Source organism: Caretta caretta, chromosome 3 (genome assembly GCF_965140235.1).
Source record: "Caretta caretta isolate rCarCar2 chromosome 3, rCarCar1.hap1, whole genome shotgun sequence".
In the NCBI taxonomy this organism is placed as follows: domain Eukaryota; kingdom Metazoa; phylum Chordata; order Testudines; family Cheloniidae; genus Caretta; species Caretta caretta.
Genome location: NC_134208.1, coordinates 105,255,272 through 105,276,608, shown reverse-complemented (window position 1 = coordinate 105,276,608; position 21,337 = coordinate 105,255,272). Strand labels below are relative to the sequence as shown.

General features: G+C 39.9%; 1 protein-coding gene across 3 annotated transcripts in view; it reads left to right on the top strand.

The window, feature by feature from the left end:
* Nucleotides 1–21,337, top strand: part of MAP3K5 (mitogen-activated protein kinase kinase kinase 5) — a 154,348-nt gene that overhangs the window by 122,095 nt on the left and 10,916 nt on the right. For all 3 annotated transcript variants that reach the window (XR_007355809.2, XM_048844432.2, XM_048844431.2), the window contains 11 exons: nucleotides 35–168; nucleotides 3,731–3,858; nucleotides 7,541–7,677; nucleotides 8,620–8,725; nucleotides 9,663–9,820; nucleotides 10,320–10,497; nucleotides 11,411–11,431; nucleotides 13,624–13,801; nucleotides 13,894–14,062; nucleotides 16,205–16,390; nucleotides 19,993–20,098. Coding sequence is in view for 2 of the 3 variants with exons in the window: in XM_048844432.2 (XP_048700389.2) it covers nucleotides 35–168; nucleotides 3,731–3,858; nucleotides 7,541–7,677; nucleotides 8,620–8,725; nucleotides 9,663–9,820; nucleotides 10,320–10,497; nucleotides 11,411–11,431; nucleotides 13,624–13,801; nucleotides 13,894–14,062; nucleotides 16,205–16,390; nucleotides 19,993–20,098 (1,501 nt within the window). In the remaining variant the exon portion in view is untranslated. The remainder of the gene's footprint in view (nucleotides 1–34; nucleotides 169–3,730; nucleotides 3,859–7,540; nucleotides 7,678–8,619; nucleotides 8,726–9,662; nucleotides 9,821–10,319; nucleotides 10,498–11,410; nucleotides 11,432–13,623; nucleotides 13,802–13,893; nucleotides 14,063–16,204; nucleotides 16,391–19,992; nucleotides 20,099–21,337) is intronic.

Sequence of the window (21,337 nt, the reverse complement as noted above, 5' to 3'; positions counted from 1 at the left end):
CATATCCTTTCATTTCATGTTGTTTGTTTTGCAGTATGACTACGAATATGATGAAAATGGTGAGAGAGTCATTTTGGGGAAAGGAACTTACGGCATAGTTTATGCAGGACGAGATCTGAGCAATCAAGTTAGGATTGCCATTAAAGAAATTCCAGAAAGAGATAGCAGGTACAGTAATTTTGTCTAATCCAAATGCTGTGTTTATATACTTCTGTCCTGAAGTACGATTGGCCACTTTGCTGGTTAATGAAGCCCTTTCCTGAAAAGCTGCTGATAAATTATCCATCTCTCTGGTTTTCCTGTACATTTTCCAGCTCTGTAAGAAACAGTCTCCAAAGCTGTGAAAAACAATGAGTGGTAATAGCAGTTGGGAATGTGGCCATCTCAGAATAAGAGTTGTGGGGAGGAAAGGCACCGCTTGCAGCTCCAATCAGAACTATGTATTATTGGCCTAGTTTAATATGAGGCTAACAATGGCCTAGATTGTCTCCTGCTGCACAAAAAGATCAGAAGGTTTCCTCCATGGCAAATTTTTGGGATCTCTGGGAGGCTAGGGAGGTCCTGTACCCTGCTGCACCAGCTCTGCCCTTACCCCACCACTCCCACACCACCAGCTCTGCCCTTACCGCACCACACCACTTACCCCACCGCCCTTACCCACCACTCCTTACCCCACCACTGCACCAGCTCTGACCTTACCCCACCACTCTTTTGGAGCTGTGCGATCAGGAATCTGTCACCTGCCCATTGAAGTTCCTGAGAGTAAATGGAAAGAAAGTGAATAAGGACTGTGGATGTATTAACTCTCCTGTGTAAGATCTGGGGGAGTTGAAGGGAGTATTCCTTGTGTATTCCTTCTTATCCTGACCCAAGTACCTCCCCACCGCATGAACTCTAGACTGTGCTTAGAGGGCTCTGTAGGGACCAGGTAGGGGGAAGAGGATGCTATGGAAGGACCTGACTACACTTCAGCATGGAAGACACCTGTTGATCTCTGGGGCCCTGGTTTGGACTAATAATAGTGTCACATTAACTGCACCTCTCAGACTTTGAGAGGTAACTTCATGATAGTATACAATCTCCTTTCAGGGAGAAAAAAACAAGTATTAAAGGGCTCTTTCATGTACCAGAGAAGAGCATAGCAAGAAGCAGTGTCTGGAAATTTAAATCAAACAAATTAAAATGAGAAATACAGAAATAACAGTGAGGGTGATTAACCATTGGAACAAACTACCAAATAGGGGAAAGTTATGGATTCTCCGTCTCTTGATATCTTCTCAGCAAGACTGGATGCCTTTCTAGAGGCTATGCTTTAGCAAAACACAAGTGATTGGGATCACTTGAGAGGTAACTGCAGGAAATTCATGGCCTGTGGTATTCATGAGGTCAGACTAGATAATCTAATGGTCCCTTCTGGGTTTAAAATCTATTTAAACTTTCTGAAGCCTTTTCCATCAAGGCCATGCAACCTGCCTCTATATCTATACTTTTCAGTATTGCCAGCCCCCTCATAATCTCAAACTCAATAAATTCCCCTGTTAGAGCGGAAGGATGGTCAAGTGGTAAGGGTACTCACTAGCTCAGGACTTCAGTGACCTGAGTTCAAGTCCCCACTCCACTACAGATTTCCTGTCTGACTGTTGACAAATCACTTAGCCTCTGTGTGCCTCAGTTCCCCATCTGTAAAATGGAGATAATAGTTCTTCCCTATCTCATGGGGTGCTGTTCTACATTATGTTGTTACTCTTCATTTTTTGGAACTAGTCATATATATGTTTCTTATATTCCTGATAAAGATGTTGCTGATATTCAGCATCTCATTTGTGCTGGACTCCTCCTAACATTTCCTGATCAGCTCCACCTTCTTAAGTACATCCTGGCATACTGAATGAAGCCAACAACTATAATTAACCACAACAGAACACTCTGATATTAGTTACTTGTAGAGTTCTTTAAGATGTTGAGCCTGAGATACATTTCAGTTTTTGTTTACACATAATTTGTAGTGAAGCCTACGTAAAAACTGGAATAAACGGTTTGAAAAATACAATTATTACATACCCTCTTTCATTCAGATTCAGTTTGTGCTGTGAAATTTCTTCTGTATTTAAATTGTAAATTACATGCAATGGGTGCCATTTAAAAACTGGATACTTACCATCAAGAATAATTACGTTCATCGTGGTGTTTCTATTCTAAGTATGGGAAATTCCACAAATAATGTGGTAAAGATCAGAGCAAGCCTAAATGCTGCCATGCAATAAAAGTCAAATTTTTAATGGAGCCCACTATATTAAATTGTTGAATTATTTAGACTCTTAAAAGTTATATTAATCCCCGGGTTCTGATGTGCTGTTGTGCTCAAGAAATAAGCCATGTATTGCAAATTTGTCTTCTTTAAAAAACAGCATTTTCCCATGTGACCAGAAGGAATCGATATAAGAAGTAACACCCAGACACACCTCATAGTTATGTTAAAAAAATTACCAAAAGCTATAACTAAAATTGATTTTTCAAAAACTTAATGAAAATGGCAAATCACTCTATCTTAAAGGAGATTGCCAAGGTTGATAGGAACAAAATTCATCCTACCTATAGCAATGATTTTAAAAAATCCTTCTGATCTTGAAAATCTATCCATCTCTATAAAGCTAGGTTTTGTAACAGACAAAATACCAATTCAGTACTCACAATGTCCACAACTCACATTTGGGAGAAGATTTTTAAGTGCTCAGTACCCAGAATTTGGGGTCAGATTTTCAGAAAGCCTTAACATCCATTAGGCACCTGAGTAAACTCTAGATTACCAAAAATTCTCAATATTTCAAAAGAGGTCAGTGTCTGACTTGTTGAGCTCTTTTGAAAATCTGGACATATATTTTAATGCCTAATGGAAGTTGGCACTCTTACATACTTTCTCAGCTCCACCAGAGAAAACAGGAAATCAGGCAGACAATCTGATAGGATTGGAAAGTGAGCACTAGCCCTGCCTGAAGGATGACAATTCTGTTTCACAGCAACTTTCAAGGTTTTGAAATTTGTTTTTGTTTTGCATTGGAATGAAAACAAATCAGTTGGAATGTTTTTGTGAAGCAGAATTTTGTCACACAAGCTGTTTTTGGAGGGAAAAGTTCAAATTTTCAGTTCAGGTCTCTGTTTCCCTTGGATGAGAAGTGACCAGTGAATCCTGGACCTCAGAAATCTTCCCAATGAAAATATCATTAAAACTGATATCATTCTGTGAAACATTTTGGCTTTGACAAAATTACATTTTGGTGAGCATGTCCCGACCAGCTCTAGTGCGCACCTCTCTATGAAGAGAATATGCTGTTCCCTGGCTGTGATAAATATCCAGAGCTGACATTTCAAATAAGCCTCCTACTTAGCAAGGTTATCATCTAAATTAGACTATCAATCTAAGAACATATGCTTGAATTTTTATTGCAGATTGACTAGTTGATATATCTGGGCATTGAGCTTTTTGCCCACCTGCTCATTCTGGCTGACTTAGTTTGGAGTATACTTTCTTTCTCCACAAACTCTGGGTGACTGCCTTTATTGTGCCAATTTATTTTTCAGTATATACAATCATAAGTGTTCTTAGTAACGTGTATTGTAGCATTGTGTACAACATTTCAATGTACATGTTTCACGAGGTCTCGTGAATTTTGATGGACATTGTGGTACAATATCCAGCTTTTTATAAAATGAACATTTCCTTTACTTCCAGGTATTCCCAGCCTTTACATGAAGAAATCGCTCTGCATAAGCACCTCAAGCACAAGAACATTGTGCAGTACTTAGGTTCCCTTAGTGAGAATAGTTTTATTAAGATATTCATGGAACAGGTGCCAGGGGGTAAGTGCTTTTTTTTTTTACATTTTTAAAATATAAAATTTTAGAATACTGCAACAGTAGAGTAAATGTGTGTGAATAATATTTTAAAAAATGTCCATGGCTATAAGCCACTTCTGTATGGAAATTGCACCAAGGCTAAGTCTGGTAAAGTTGATGGTTTGAACAGACTAGAGAGTTGATTTGTATAGCTAATAGGAAAGGCTAGAATGACCTCACTGCACATTAAGCAGTGCGGGCTGTTGTCTGGCTTGTTGGAAAAAGGTGTCTGCCCCTTTATGGGCTAGAGAGTCAGGAAGTGACTTTGAGGCAGCTGCAGACCAGGTCAGGATGGGCACTCTGACCCATCCCCACCAGGTGACCGGCAGAAAGGAGGGATTATATAGGTCCATGTCAGTGCAGGAAAAGCCAGGATGTATGGGGCCCACGTCTCAGACTTGGGAGCTAACATGTTTTTGGCCGATTTTAAAGGAGGTGTTAGGATATGTCTGGGAACCCTGCTAGGTATGGTGGGGAGGCAGCCAAGCTAATTGCTGGCGCCTCCTTATGGCACGTGTCCAGTGCAGGTACTCCATAGGGAAGGGATACAGTGATCAGATAAAATGGATTGTAAAGGATTTAAAGGTGGTATTTTTTAAAGGAGAGGAAACAGAGATTCAGGGCTCCTATAACCGGTATCTTAGGGAGCCAGCTCCCTCCTCCTTTGTAGGCTCCTCTCCACCCTTGTTCGAGGAGGGGGATGGTGATCTCTCAGCAGCGGGTTGGCTGGGTAAGAGGGAGTGCTGATGGAAGTCCCCGGGTATATATTGAAATGATTATGGAATTACCTGCACTATACAATTTTATCTGCTGGGTACTCCCAGACATTTAAGAATAAAGTTGTGGCCTAATTAAACCACATCCAGTGTCTCCTGTGCTTCTTCCAGTATAGATGGGCAATTGTTGCCAAGGTGCCTGGATCCAACTTGGTCAGGGTTCAGAGTAGGGTATGGTTTGGAAACAGCACTTGTTGCTGTGACAGATGACTTCCTCCAGTATACAGACTGGGGAAACAAGTCCTGATAGACTTCTTGAAGCATTCAGCATACTTGATTGCCAAAGAGGCTGTAGGGATGCACTGAAATTACCTAGTATATTTTGAGTCCTTCCTGTTAGGCCTCACCCAGCAGGTTGTGATGGGCAATTATTCTTTCTTTGAATCATCACTTGAGAAATCCCACAGATCAGTTATGCTACCATCTCAGTCATCTGTGTAAAACGATGTGGTTAGCTGGTTTGTTGTCTGAAATGTCAACAATGTGCAGACGATACCCAGTTGTATGCCACCATTGCATGAGATGTAGCCACCACCAACTCAGAGTTTTTCAAATGCCAAGGGGAGATGAAGAATGTAGATGCAGAGCAGCTGCCTGAAACTGAATAGAGGCAAGACAAAAGTGATGCTGGTAGGAAAAAGGAAGTGGTTTGAAGACCTTTCCTCCTCCATAATATCATCTTTGATTGAAGGCATTGCTCATTTTTTAAAGTCAAGGATCTCTTAATTCTCAATGTATGTGGAGGTCCTAATTGTCACGGCTGCAAAAAATACACATTTCTATCTGTGGTTAGCTACAAGACTGCACTCCATCGTATTAGGCACAGAGGTGGCTGTAGTAATCCACATATTCATGAACTGTAGGCTCAATTAATTGCAACTTATATCTACGAATGATACCTTACATCTTTCAAAAGCTTCATCTGGTAGAGATTGTAGACGCTTGTCTGCTGAGCAGTACAGATCACTGTGAACAAACTACCCCAGTGCTCTGCTCCCTAAACAGGCTCCTGATTGAATACAAAGTCCAGGTCAAGGTCTCTGTTTTAATACAAGCTCTGCATAATATTGGCCCTAGCTATCTGAGAGAGCACCTCTCCTTCTATGACCATGACTTCCATTAGCAGTTACGTTCCACTGGAAATATGAAACTTTTGGGAAAAGGTGGTGTCATAAATATAAAAGGAAGGGTAACCACCTTTCTGTATACAGTGCTATAAAATCCCTCCTGGCCAGAGGCAAAACCCTTTCACCTGTAAAGGCTTAAGAAGCTAAGAGAACCTTGCTGGCACCTGACCAAAATGACCAATGAGGAGACAAGATACTTTAAAATCTGGAGTGGGGGGAGGGACACAAAGAGTCTGTCTGGGTGTGTGATGCTTTTGCTGGGACCAGAGCAGGAATGCAGGTCAGAACTCCTGTAAAGAGTTAGTAAGCAATCTAGTTAGATATGCGTTAGATTCTGTTTTGTTTAAATGGCTGATAAAATAAGTTGTGCTGAATGGGATGTATATTCCTGTTTTTGTGTCTTTTTGTAACTTAAGGTTTTGCCTAGAGGGATTCTCTATGTTTTGAATCTGACTACTCTGTAAGATATTTCCCTTCCTGATTTTACAGAGGTTTTTCTTTTACCTTTTCTTTAATTAAAATTCTCTTTTAAGAACCTGATTGTTTTCATTGTTCTTAAGATCCAAGGGTTTGGGTCTGTGTTCACCTATGCAAATTGGTGAGGATTTTTATCAAGCCCTTCCCAGGAAAGGGGGTGTAGGGCTTGGGGGGATATTTTGGGGGGGAAGACGTCTCCAAGTGGGCTTTTTCCCTGTTTTTTGTTTAACACGTTTGGTGGTGGCAGCATAAGGTCCAAGGACAAAAGGTAAAAGTTTGTACCTTGGGGAAGTTTTAACCTAAGCTGGTAAGAATAAGCTTAGGGGGTCTTTCATGCAGGTCCCCACATCTGTACCCTAGAGTTCAGAGTGGGGAACGAACCTTGACAGGTGGTAAACGGATGGAGGAGATAGAATCTTCATGGAAGCCCAACCTGGACTATGGAATTCACTCCTACATGAAATGAACAGTCAGAACTAAATACAAAATATATCCCTTGAATTTAGCTTTTCTACAAAATCTCTCCACACATACTTAGAGACACTTCCTTAATGCTTCTTTTCAGTCTGCCTCTCTTCAGGGAGAGAAAGGAGTGTGACTTTGATTAGCAGTATACTAAACAATGTGTTACTTGAAAGACCACATCTTTCCCTAGGCCATATTGCTCCAGCTATGGTTGGCGGAGCTGTTCAAATTGGATTCCTCCTGATTTAACAAAGAAGTGGGAGATTGATTGTAAAGCATTCTACATGAGGGGCCTATAGTTATGGAACAAGCTTCCACACACTCGGTCTGGGAATGTTGACCTGGAAGTGCATACTGCAAGGCCTTTCCTTTCGCCTAGGCATCTGAAGGGTGTAGAGTTTTATGGGATGATGGTTTAGCGGGAGGCGGGGGGAGTGGAGACAGAGTTTTGGTGGGGAAAGTTCACCAACTGTGCTGTGTCAGGGGTTGAGACTTGCTCGTTTTTTTTTCCTGAGAGTTCAGTGCTGGTTTTGAGTTTGTTTGGCATTACTTAAAAGCAATAACACAGAGTATTGTTTAGCCAATGACCATCATGAATGAAAAGAAATACATTTTTTTTAAAAGTTTGATTATAGATAAATCTAAGAATGTTCTGTGTTATGGAGGGTGTCTGCTTTTTAGTAAAGGTGTATTCTGTTCCTATTAGTGTGGTTACATTTACTACTTGACACAAGCTAAGGCCAGAAAGAACAATCTCTGAGCTAAGTTTACTCTGTTTTTTTCCCCCCAAAAAATTTATAGGCAGCCTTTCTGCTCTTCTGCGTTCAAAATGGGGACCACTAAAAGATAACGAACAGACAATTGGTTTTTACACCAAGCAGATTCTTGAAGGATTAAAATACCTCCATGATAATCAGATAGTACATCGAGACATAAAGGTGAGAAGGTGCTATGAATCACAGGCATGGGTTCATTTAACAGGGAAAAGTCATGTTTGTAAAACGGACAATTATGTGGTTTCGCAACACACTCATGAGAGATAGGAAAGAAGGGCTCTATATTCTATTATTACAATTTTACATAGAGACTGAGATGAGCTTCTGCCATCTAAAGAGGCATGCAGAGTTTTAGCTGCAGAACTCCCATATGTTGATGGAAGTTGTGTAACTATGCTCCCATTCAGTATATTTAAAAATCTATTTCTACCAGTAATTCAGTGTCTCCTTTTTTCCCAGCTATCCCTCTGCCCCCAAATGTGTTTTCTAGTGGTTTAGGTTACCTGTATTAACTTGGAGTTTTCCTACTGTTGGAATTCATTTTATATTTCTTTTTAGTAATCATAAAGTTACTTGTGATCATAGTCCATAAAAACCTGTTTTAAAAGTGAAGATAAGATTAAAGTAATATTTTCTGTAATATGGCCCAACTTTGTGGACAATACATTTGGAGTTTCAGGGTAATATCTTAATCAAAAATACACACTTTGGAAAGTTGGGAAAGTGTTATAGGGGGTTGGGAGGAAAGAAGGAGCTTCCATAATGAGATTCTTAATACAGACCTGACAATGGGAAATCATTTTTTTTTTTTAAAGTTGGAAGAATCTTTGGTGTTTCTTTCCTCTATCAGTATTCTTTATGGAATTTCTGTAGATGGGGAAGCATACACAAGTGCTGATGTTTCACTTTAGAGAGGGAGCACCTTTAAACTGTTACTGTAGAAGGTAGCAATGATGATTTCCCCCCACCCCGTCACCCCCTTAAATATCCCTTTAGAGTAATTATTATGTATAAAAGAATGCGCTTTGAAAATGTGTGCTGCAAGTTGTCTTACATTAACAGTCACTAGAGAAAAATAAGTGGTCTAAATGTTCTGTCCTTCAGGGTGATAATGTGCTTATCAACACATACAGTGGAGTTCTAAAGATTTCAGACTTTGGAACATCAAAGAGACTTGCGGGGATCAATCCGTGTACTGAAACTTTCACTGGTATGTTTCTAGCTTACAGTGTCTTCCAATTTGAAAGCAAAGGAAGAATAGTTATGAATGCAGGGTCAGATCTTGCAGCAGCTTCACATGCAGAACTTCCATGGACTTCAAATCAATGCATATAGTAGCTGGAGGAATGGGCTTATATTACTTGCTTAATCTTAAATTATAAACTTTATTTTAGTAAGTTTAATTGTATGCACTGGTAGAGAGGAATGCCATTGCTGACATTTCTTGAGAGATTCAAATCCTCCTAGGCAAGATAGGCCGCTTTTTCCCAGGTTCCTGACTCTCCTTCTTGTGTACACAGTTTTTAATCTTGCTGCCTCACTGACCCAAAAGTAACTTTTTCCTTTGTTTGCTTAGTCTGCCTAACTCCACCTCAAGAATTTGTCCTTAATTTGATCTTCCTCCTGCTTGAAAACCTAATTCAAACTTATTGCACTCTGGGCATTATATATATAATTAATAATCACTTTTCAACATGTATATTTCAATTCCCTCTTTCAGTGTTTGCTAAATTCTTGCCCTCTGAATTTGAGAATGCAGAATGCTATGGTTAAATGGCTCTTTCACTCCAAGAAGTAGAATCCTGTTACCTCACTAATCAGTTCCTTTCCATCTCTGAATCCAATTCAAAATTGCCCTCCTAATTTTTCTGTTGGCGTATAATGTGACTATGTGAAAACTGGACTTGATCCAAAGCCCACTGAAGTCCACTGAGTTTCAACACTGACTTCAGTGGACTTCAGATCAGATCTGTAGCAAACATCATTCACTTGTGGCCTTAACTAAAAGTATTCTTTTGAAATCTGTGAGGATAATTTCTTTAAACTACTAACATTACTCCCTGCCCATCCGCATTGTTCCCCCGTCCTTCTTAGCTGCCTACTTCATCATCCGAGTTTTAAATTTTAAAAAGTGTGGTTTTAATCAGGTACCCTTCAGTATATGGCACCAGAAATAATAGACAAAGGGCCCCGAGGCTATGGGAAAGCTGCTGACATCTGGTCTTTGGGGTGCACTATCATTGAAATGGCCACAGGGAAGCCTCCATTTTATGAACTGGGAGAGCCACAGGCAGCTATGTTTAAGGTAAGACCTCTTTCTTAGACCGTTCTGTTCAGGTCCATTGTTTTTTGTAAACAAAGGAAATCTTATGACTGTATTAAAAGACAGAGAGTGGGAGAACAGCAAGGATAAGATAAAGGAAATGCCTCTTTAATGAGCATATTAGAACGAATGTGTTATCTGATGTGATTCAATTGAGGGGGAATGCTGTATTGTTTCGAAGAAGACAAAAATGAAGCAACAAAATGCTGTTCACAAATCTGTAAAAAAAAATTTTATGTCTATTCCATTTTAACATGGTGAGCCAGTGATCAGTGCATCCTCTTTCTATGAGACCTTCCTTGGGAGCGAGAGAATTTTTCAGATATTCTACTAAAATGCAGGTCATTAATGATGATTTTGTTTCATGGATTTCAGTAGGTTTTAAGGAAGGGGTTTTAGTAAGTCTCTATCAAAAGCAGATAGCAAAGTGTATGAGAAAAGACTTCTGGTTTCTCTTTGTTTACTCTTTCATCTCTCTCAGGTGGGAATGTTTAAAATACACCCAGAGATCCCTAAATCCATGTCAGCAGAGGCCAAAGCTTTCATACTGCGTTGCTTTGAACCAGACCCTGACAAGCGAACTTTTGCTAATGAACTACTTGTAGATGAGTTTTTAAAGATTTCAAGCAAGAAGAGAAAATCCCAGACAAAACTCTTAGGTAATTTTATCACTGAGATGTATCTGTTAGATTTTACCTCATTAAAGAGACTGTTTCCTATAACCATTGGTCATAACCTCTGAGACTAAAGCAGTGTATCCTCTGTCTTGATGAATATTCAGCAGAATAGGTCTATAACAGGGGACTGGACTAGATGACCTCTCGAGGTCCCTTCCAGTCCTATGATTCTGTAAGAGCATAATTCTGTTATCACCACTTGTATGGGACTGTTCCAGATAAAGTATTTTATATGGTTTCTGAAACTCCTTAGAAATATTCTAATTTAAAGCATACTTGCACAACCGATTAATCAGCAACATTTGTTGATTACATAGCAAAAATAGTTCAATATAAAAGACTGCAAAATTTGTTGAAAGCTTTGATTTCTATGACAGGCATTAAAACAAACTGAGATTCATTTTTTCTAAGGGTTTTACCATTGCTAGAAATATTAAGATGTTTGAAATTTACTTTAAACTTAAACTGAATAGAAGACTCTTCTTACTTTAGCTATTGTATACAAAGTTATTACACAGATTATACCACTGGTTTTGTTTTTTGTTTTAAATTGTGGAGCACAAGTGGTTTCTTTGACAGCATAAGCGATGTATTTATTTAAATGTGGAAAAAATGCCTGTTGCATTTAAGAAAACATTTTTATCAAGATACCTAAAATAAAGAAGAAATATTTAGATCACCATGTTAACTTGTTTGGAGAAAAAAAACAAATAAAAATAGATTAAATTCCAATTTCTCTTTTCAATTGAAATCAGAGACTGATTGGATAAATGACAGTCTAGATAGGGTTAGCATGCACAGTACAACTGAGAGGAAAGAATTTATTACCTACACTATATTTACTCAGTTAAATTTACCATATGATGAGTATTTTTGTTTGCTTTTCCTCCCACAGCTCTTTCAGCTAGCTCAAATGGTGAGTTTTAATATTCTAACTTTTTTCCTCAAAACATGTAACTATGCTGATAGAACAAAAATCATTTACTCTGCGATAAATTATCACATCTAAAAACTGCACAGATAAGATAATTGGACACAGTTATCAAACCGAACAGTCTATCATTCTTAGGAAGCCATAACCTGACCACATAGGTTTAAAATACTGTATATCAGGGGTTCTTAACCTTTTTCTCTCTGAGGCCCCCCTCAACATGCTATAAAAATTCCAGGGCCCAGCAGGGGCGAATGGGTGTGAGTCTCGGGGCCAGGGCTTGGGGCCTAAGCATAGTTTGACTTCTGTTTAGGGTGGGCAGGGGCCAGTGCGGCTCGAGCCACCTCCGCATGGCAGAGTCCAGGGAGGGAGCGCTACCTCCACCCTTTGACTCATCTCAGCAGGCCACCTGGCCTGTCTGGGTTCAGGTGGGGCGGGCACGCAACCAAAATTACAACTCAAAGGCGTGGGGCTTAGCTCAAAAAGTTTGAAAACAGCTTAGGGTGCAGGGAGGGGGATACTAGGGGCTGTGTATGGACTGGGGTAGCTCAGGGTGTAGGGAGAGGGCTATTAGAGGCTGTATGCCGGGAGGACTCCCCTGCAGTCCCTGTTCCCCAAGGGCTCTGCCAGCCATGGAGCCAGGTCTCCCCACCCAGGCGACTCTTACCGGCTGCGTGAGTGAAGGGGGTTGGGAGCTGAGGAGCAGTTTCAATGTGCGTTACCAGCAGGAGAGGAGGGAACGCTGCTGCTGCCTGTTCCATGGTACCAGCTGCCCTGCACTGCCTGGCTCCCACTTCCCTGGCCAACGGGTGGGGAGAGGAGATGGGGGGAGGTGTGGAGCTGCCCCCAGGACTGCCGTGCTCTTGTGCTGCATTTGGGTGGGGGAGAGGAGGCAATGCCCTCCATGCCCCCAACTCTGACCAGGGGCTCAGGGCTTCTGCCCCACGGGGAGCACCAGGGCTCGGGGCTCTGAGCTTCAGCCCCATGTCCCATGTTAGGGAGCAGGGGAGGGCAGTGAGGATCGGGGCTTCAGCCCCAAGGAGGGCGCCGGGGATTGGGGCTTCAGCCCTGCAGCCCTCTTGAAAGGTCTCGCGGACCCCCAGGGGGCCGTAGACTCCCAGTTGAGAACTGCTGTATATAATCAGGTTAGGTTACGGTTTGACAGGGCAGGTGGCTAAAATCTTGCTTATCATGGGCCTTGTTGTTTATAGTAACAGTTCCATTCAAAATGGTGCATGGCACCTGAAACAGCAAGATGTCAGAGGGACATTTGCTTGGAATAGTAGTCTTTGTCTCCATTTTTATTAATTTTTTCAATTACCTAAATTTTGAGATGCCCTATAAGAGTTTGAATAGGGTGACCTGATGCCACGATTTTATAGGGACGGTCCCGATTTTTGGGGCTTTGTCTGATATAGGCACCTATTCCCTCCCAACCCCCGTTCCGATTTTTCACACTTGCTGTCTGGTCAGCCGAAGTTTGAATGAGAATTCAGAACCTTCTTGCTGCAACAGCAAGTGTGCTGTTTATAGAAGAAGCTAACTCAGAGTTAACTTGCATGTATCGCACATTTGTCCAAAAGAATCAGCCCCAGGTTATCTTCCAGATTCACCTAGGGTGAAATTTAGCTTGGTATAGAGGGCTTGTGTGAAGGGCCTAGTACCACTTAAGCTTGAAATTGTTCCCATTGAAGTCAATGGGACTTTTGCCATTGACTTCAAAGAGAGAATGATTGGGCCCCTAATGTAAGGCTTAAATTGTTGCAAGGGTTTGGGGCAGACCCTCTGTGCTGAGATATAATACTCTGAGAGAATGCTTAGAGGCGCTCTGGAATGAATGTATACATAAGCACTGTAGCTCTGGGAGTTTATTATATCTTAACTTTGTAAAGACCATAATGCCCAGTAAGTTGAGATGGTCCCAGGTCTCTAAGAACTGTTCATCTAAAATATGTTGTGACTCCTTCTAGTAGCTGAGAGCTCTTTTCAAGTAACATATGGGGGGAAAAAAGAGCATTTTAAGATATGTGTAACTGAGGTGGGAGGTTGGAGTTTACCTTTTCTGCCTCATCTTAAAAGAATAACTTTCTTTCCAGAATTAAGGTATAGCCATTGTAGCTTAGACCATTTGGGATGGTTTTGAAACACTAATTTTCTGATTGTTCCTTCATGAGTAGAATACCTTCGGAGCATATCTTTGCCTGTTCCTGTTCTGGTAGAAGATACGAGCAGTAGCAGTGAATATGGCTCTGTTTCACCTGACACAGACTTAAAAATTGATCCATTCTCTTTCAAATCAAGAGCCAAATCATGTGGAGAAAAAGATGCAAAAGGAATCCAGTCCCTTTTTCTGAGGTAAAGAGCTATGTTGTCTTTGTGTTGCTTCACGGATTAGGAATGTAGGGGTTTTTTTTTTAAATGTTAACTTTCATCATGTAAACTTTCAGCATCCCAGATGAGAATTTTGAGGATCATAGTGCTCCTCCTTCACCTGAAGAGAAAGATTCTGGGTTCTTCATGCTAAAAAAAGACAGTGAGCGAAGAGCCACTCTCTACAGAATATTAACAGAGGACCAAGAGAAGGTGGTGAGGAACTTAATGGAAGCCTTAGCTCAGGTAAAATAACTTGCAGGCAGACAAAAATAGCATGTAATTTTGCAGGTTTCCAGTAAGTGTGTGCATGCATATGGGTAAATATTTATATTAAATCAGGTGTCAGACACAAAATAAGGTTTGACAAACTATAGGTGGCTGATATAATGTAGGACTTGAGAGAGTACAGTTGTATTGACGATAAAACCATGCACCAAAATTATATTTGTGTTGCGGTACATTTGTATTTTACATTATTCATAACTACTGCCTCTGCGTGCGCACAGATATCAACTGGTTGAACAACGGAAGAAAAAATATGAACATTTTAATGAAATTTCATTTTTGCCAACACTTTTTTTTCTAACAGGACTAATAAAGGATGATGGCTTAATATGTGTAATTATCAGTCTAATCAACTCCAAAAATGTAAGCCAGGGATATTCAAGCTGTGGCTCTAGAGTTACATGGTTCCTTTGCCCAAGTTGGTCTCGTTTCGGACTACAGCAGGTGTGCCAAGTAAAATAGACTAGACACATCCCAGGCCTTTCAAGCTGCTGTGAAAAGGAGCAATTGAGAGAACAAACAGCCCCATCCCTCACAGCAGTTAGGAGTGGAGGTGGAGGGAGGGAGAAGAGAGTGTCAGGTGGAGCTGTAGAAAGCCACAAAATAATAACGCATTACCTCCTGACACTACTATGGGTGATTCATTCTGATATCAGTGCAGGAGGATGTGAAATAATAAACAATTCTTCATCACACTGCAAATGTTGCGACACTGTAGTCAGATGATGTGCTTTTTGTTGTTGTTTTTGCAGTCTGTAACTGCATTTCATTCTCAACCTGAGTATCTTTGCTCTAAATCATGCTTTGTATGTAAAATATGGTCCATGGTATTTAGGTTTTAAAAAAAGATACATTCAAGAAATTATGGTTCAAATTTAAATGTCTGATTTGCCTGGTAAACCTTTCTAAAGGTACCCAGCACTGTTGCTGTGGATAGAAACTGTTGCCATAACAATAGAAAGAGGTTTTCTAGTTCTTGGTAGAATCAGTCATTGAAATAGTGGTAGAGAAGGGTTAAAAACTGGAGGAAGTAAAACAGATGTGCCCAAGAACTTCTATTTGTTTAAGTGCTACTATAACAGATATAACTATCAATGCATGTGTCAATGGAACAATGTAAATAATGGAAGAGGATGAAACTGAATTATTTATATACAGAGGAATTCCTGAGGCATGACATAGTCATGACAGTAGAGTGGAAAAAATAGCAGGAAGCAAAAAGCAACGTGCTCTTCTGCTTTGGAAACCAGTGTTGGGTATCTTTGCAAATATTTATCTGACTTTAATCAGAATAACTCTCTGTAAGATTGTTCTGTGATAACAGTTTTTCCCCTGGAGTTTATTATAATGACTTGTGATATTTTCATATTTCTTTCCCCACAATTGAAATTCAGATTTAATTTCAGTTGGTATAACTGAAAGCTAAAAGAAAAAACCCTCTGACCCTATACCTAATTGCTTTCTGTAGTATTCTCCAAAAATGACCTTTCAAGCATTTTGGTATATTCTTAGCTGATCTAAACATAAAACAGAGATTTCAGAAATGTGAGCACATATGTGAATGAGACAGATCATTGATTGCATCCACAGTATGTTGATAATAGTCTGTGAAAAATTCAGGCCAGATGTAAATGTAGCTATAGTGTGAAAATGCCCTATTGGGGTGAATCTTCTGCTTGGAGTTAAGCACTCAGGATGAAATTCTCCCCTTACAAAGCCCTCTGCACCAAGGAAGTACCACCTCCTTTAAGGACTTTAACCCCTCCTTTAAGGACTAAATTAGGACTTCACCTTGTAGTGGCCCTCAGCAGAGGATGAATTTCACTCTCTGGACCTAAAAGTTTTAATAACAGTGAAATATGCATTTTCTCCATACATCTTTCTATAATATATTTACTTGCACAAAATAAATGAGTGGCACTGTGCAGCATATACTTTTTGGTAATTAAAGAAATGTCTGTTTTAGAGGTAAATTTTCTGGAATGTAGAGGAGGCAAAGGTAATTTATTGTGCATCAACTCATATTGGTTAAAACCATTAGATGTAAAATTTAAGATATGTGCTTTAGGCTGAATTTCTTCCTTTTTGTTCCTCTAACAGGGAGCTGAAGAACCCAAACTAAAATGGGAGCACATCACAACTCTCGTTGCCAGCCTCAGAGAATTTGTAAGGTCAACTGATCGCAAAATCATTGCGACCACTCTTTCAAAACTGAAACTGGAGTTAGACTTTGACAGTCATGGTATTAGTCAAGTCCAGTTGGTGCTATTTGGTTTTCAAGATGCTGTAAGTAGACACTTTCAGAAGTTTTGCTGTATGAAGTCTCAGTTAAAGGGCCAAATTAAAGACTGGCAAAAGCTGATGAAAATTCATTGACCTCAGTCCAGAGTTACCCAGATGAGAACACTTGAGGGCTCCAATTCTAATAACAACAATTGGAACCTTCCACCCACAGTCAGCTTTTGGCTTGGCTTCCATGTGATCCTTTGGGCAGCAAGTACGTCCTGACCGCAATAGTGATTTCCTGCCCCCCAGATTTATGCGTCCTCACAGATAAACAGCAGGAGGGTCCAGCATGCTTCTGAAAATATTACACCATATTCCTCAAGTAGGAAAGCCTCAAAAATGTAATATTGGGGTTTTTTTTTAATAAATACAAAATTGTGCTGCATGTATACAGATCTCTTGCACTTGACTCTGCTAAGAAATTAATGCATTTAAGAAATCTCAACAAACTAAACCATACCTAGTTTATAATGTTGCCATTGTATTCCTATCCTGATGCAAGTGATCCAGTAGCAAAAATTTTGGCAAATCTGAGTTGTAAACCTTCACCCCAAACTATGAAGAAATGGCTATTTTTTTACATGTCAGTCGCTAATGTAATACTGGCAATCCCCAAAATGATAAATAGGACACAGAAATGGAATCCCTTTAAATAGCCATCTTATTAAAAAGCAATGTTGCTCTCCCAGGGCCTGCTTTAAATGTTATTACAAGTTCTCTGCTAACACTTGTTTTAAAGAGGCAAAAGTTATCTTGTATTGTACAGGGCTGGATAACTGATACTGGGAGCATTTGTATGTACATTATCTTATTTCCAATTTGAACACCACCTTGCTCATACAATCCTCTGTTCCACCTTGTACTCAGTCCCATAGTAAATTTACCAGATTACCCACATCTTGAATTGAAAGCCCACTGACCTGAGGAAGTTCTTTAAAATCTGTCATTGGGTAAAAGATGATGAGCTGGCCTGCTGAAGAGGCCATACAAAGAAAGTAAACAGAAGGCTTTAAACAAAATAGTCCTGGGATCCTACCAAGAAGAATCCCAGTGAAGAAGCAGGGGCTTATTGGGAATTTCTCTTTCCTGGTGGAGAGTAACAAAGCAGTAGATACACATTCTCCACTGCAACTCTCAGAGGTTGTGGTAGAAGTTCAAATAGAAGCAGCTTTGTATCACCATGCAATTTATTGGTGAAGGCAAATGGCCGAGAATGACTATTTAAAGCAATTGGGATGTTTTGGGAGAAGAATCTGGCTGGCTATGCTATCCCAATCAGAAAGAGTTCTGCAATTTTAGTATCCTGAAAACTGACATTACAGAAAACAGGACATGTGTGTGAGAACAGGGACCATTCTAGAGATATCGGAATGGGTGGCACTTAATGTTTGTACGGTAATTGTCAGTGTTTGTTTCCACACAGAGACTGTTTTGGTAGGAGTTTTTTGTCCCATTATATATCATTCAGTTGCAAGGCAGTCCTCCCAGTGACGATATTTCAGCATCCCAGACACAGGCCTGTCATCTGTCCCTTTCTCCTCTTCCAATTGCAATGCTTATTTTAGGACAGGCCTCCTCCATTTCCTGAGAACAGGAAATAGTTAAAACAGGAACTCTTTGAATCCAGCTCCCAGTGTTGTAGGGGATGTAGATAAAGCATTGAAGTCAAAGGGAGCTGTATAGACTCAGACCTCTATCACAGAAAAACAGCTTAAATCGAGATACCAGACTCTTCTCTGATATCAGGATATTATGAAAAATGGGGAAAATTATCTCCTTTATTCTCAGGACTCATGGATAATAATAAGGGCTGATAGTCAGGATATTCTGATCAAAGCACTTGGAAAAAAAGTTTTGTTTTGTATTCTAAAGTGCTTAGTCATACTACTGTGGATGTTTGTGTTCCTTGACAAAGTCACATCATGCCTCTTCAGTGCGGAAAACAGCTTGAACTTTGTGCTCATTAAAGGCTCAATCCTGCAAGGTGCTGAATACTTCCAGGCAGGTGCTGAGCAGCCTCAACTTTCATAATGTCAGTATACCTCTCAGGAGGTGCTCAATACCTTGCCTGACTGGTCTCTGAACCCTGTGGTTGGTCTTTTTGAGCAGTATAGCATTCTTCAGCTTGGTAGCAGTTCTCTTACAACATGACAGAATGCCATCTAGTGGCTATTGTAGTAAAGAAATGAGAATAGATTTTACAGTTGTCTTTGGGCAATAATAGAACACATCTTCATTTGAACTTCTATCCATCCCCAAAAGACATCATCATCTTTGTGACATCACTGTCATTTCCTACAAGAAGATTATGACAACCTTCAGAAGACAGAAATAAGCTGATCCTGTTTTCATGAAGTGCCTTCAAAATAAAATCTGAGGAAAAAGACATAGAAAATATCCTATTAGTCTCTACAAAGGAAATTTTTCTATGAGGCATTTATGGATCATTATTAGAATGAACTTCTAAATGTAATTTAATTTGTCTTTCTGAAAAGTTTTGAGTCCTCCTGCTCCTTTATATGTCCTACTGCTGTTGGTTTCACCTGTCAGCTTTTCCTGTATAGCCCTGGTGGCCTAGTTTGAGAGCCAGCTTGTGAAACTTAGTGGCTGCTGTTCCTGCCAACTTTGGCTAGGTGTCCTTGTACAGTTTTGAATAATCCACCATCCCATCATACCCTTGCTGTCTCCTTTCTCGGCTCACTTCCAGCCCTGTGTGAGTTTGAAAGGAACAGCCTCAGAAAAATATATTTTGATAAGTTACAGAGAACTAAGAGTGTAGTTGAGAGTGAAGTTTTGGAAGAATACACAGACAGGACAGGACCAGGCCAGTAGATATGGAAGAGGCTATAATTTCATTAGCTACCACCTCTAAATCAGCAGGGATATACTGGGCCAAAAAATAGGAGGCAGGGGGCAATGGAAAGGAATCTAAAATAATCTTTAACTTGTTACAGATATTTTTAAATTTCAGAGAAAACCCACATCCCTTTTTCCTTCCCAAACCAGACTAGAAGCAATAAAAGAATTAACAAAATTCCATTTAAGTAAACTAGTATTAAATTGCTCCTTTCTTATTCAAGTGGGAAGAGCCTCACACTGTTTTTTGAAGAGGGTGCACCCATCTTTATTTTAAAATAGACAACTGTATTACAGCCTTCCTAACCAAAGCAGTCAAAAATCATGTCATCCCTCCCCCACAAAAAAAATCATAGATTGGCTTAAAAGTCATGAGATTTTTTTTTAAAAAAAGGGTTATTTTTATTTGCCCTGTGGTGCTGAAGCATTCAGGGTTCACATTTTTAAGCTTTTCTCCACAACCCTGAGGGCTAAAATCTGACCTTTTCAAAAATGAAGGCTAAGATTCTCATGCCACCATTTGACTCTAGGAACTAAGAGTGTATGAAAAATACAAATGTCACAAGACTTGTGACAATATTGCAAACGTTGGAAACACTGCTATTCTATTTTCTTTTCTAATGACACCATGAAGTTACTTAAAGAAAACTGTTTTTAATGAAGTGTAGCTGAGCTTAATATCCTATTATCAGCTGTGTGCAATTTTGGGGATAAAATGATTTCTGAACTGCATTCTCTGTCATCAGGTCAATAAAGTTTTACGAAATCACAACATCAAGCCGCACTGGATGTTTGCCTTGGACAGCATAATTCGAAAAGCTGTGCAGACTGCTATTACTATTCTGATCCCAGGTGAGTCACTGTGTTACACAGCAAACATTTAATCTCTGATTGCTTAAAATGTTTTTAATCGTGCTGTGATCATGATGCTTCACAGAAGCTTTTAAAACTTGCAATGACTTCGTTTTGTCTTTGTTGACATGCATTAGCTGTTTCACAAGCCAAGTATTCACAGGTGAGTTGTCACAGGTATTTTGGAGTGCACCTTTCCAGGATGCATAATATAATAAGTGACGAATGGGTAACCAGTAGTAGACTTACCGGTGCATTTCGAGGGCCAGATTTTTCAGGTACTCCGCATCCACACATGGGATATGAAAGAGAGCTCAAAATAGCTCATCACCCAGCATACTTAGCTCTTTTGAATATGTGCTCTGAGGTACAGACTGTTGGCCACCCAAGAAGTGTAACAGTAACTTGTGTGGCTCCAGGGGCCAAAAACTCTCTCTGGGGTAGTAGCCAGATATTCTTCCCTGCTACAGCTAAGAGGCTTCTGTTGTGTGTGAGTTGTCAAGGAGAAGGATTCCATGTTAAAGAAACGCTAACCCATTTGTTTCCAGTCTGCCACACCCACTATGCTGCTTTCCTCCATTGAAAACAATGGAACTTTAGAATGAACCTGCTGCATTCAGCAGTACGGCAGGTGCATTCTTCTTGGGCGTACTAAATTTGCAGCATTCAAGTGGTTAATACAGACTAGCAATTTTTCCTTGCAATTGTATAGGGTATAAATTGCCCTTCTCTAGAGCTAGTCTACAAGGCCTGTGGACTACTTAAATTCTACTTGAGACCTATGGTGTAGGCCATTTTTACAGGGGTAAATTTCACACAAAACAGATATGGTTTTGGGGAGAAACAAAGGTCTGTAGTAATGACAAAGTGACTAGAGAAGTGTGATTGTTTCTTTGAAATGTTTTTTTGCAAGCTTAACTGCCATGCATGGTGCATTTTTCTTGGTATTAATGGTGGGGTTTTCAAAAAGTGCTTTGTGTTGACCTAAATTCTGCTCCCACTGAATTCAATTCCAATTCACTTCAATGGGAGAAGAGTCAGGCCACCACTCACTGCTTTTGAAAACTCCCATCCTAAAGTCCTAAGCATTTAAGGTCCTTCTTGTTTTGCATAACTATCTTCAGTGTGTATGATAAGTAGGCAGTGAAGAATTTGATTTTTTTAAAATAATTTTGACAGATATATCAATGTTTATTTTTAAGCTTTTTTTTTTTTTTTACATTTTCAGATTTTTTGGGA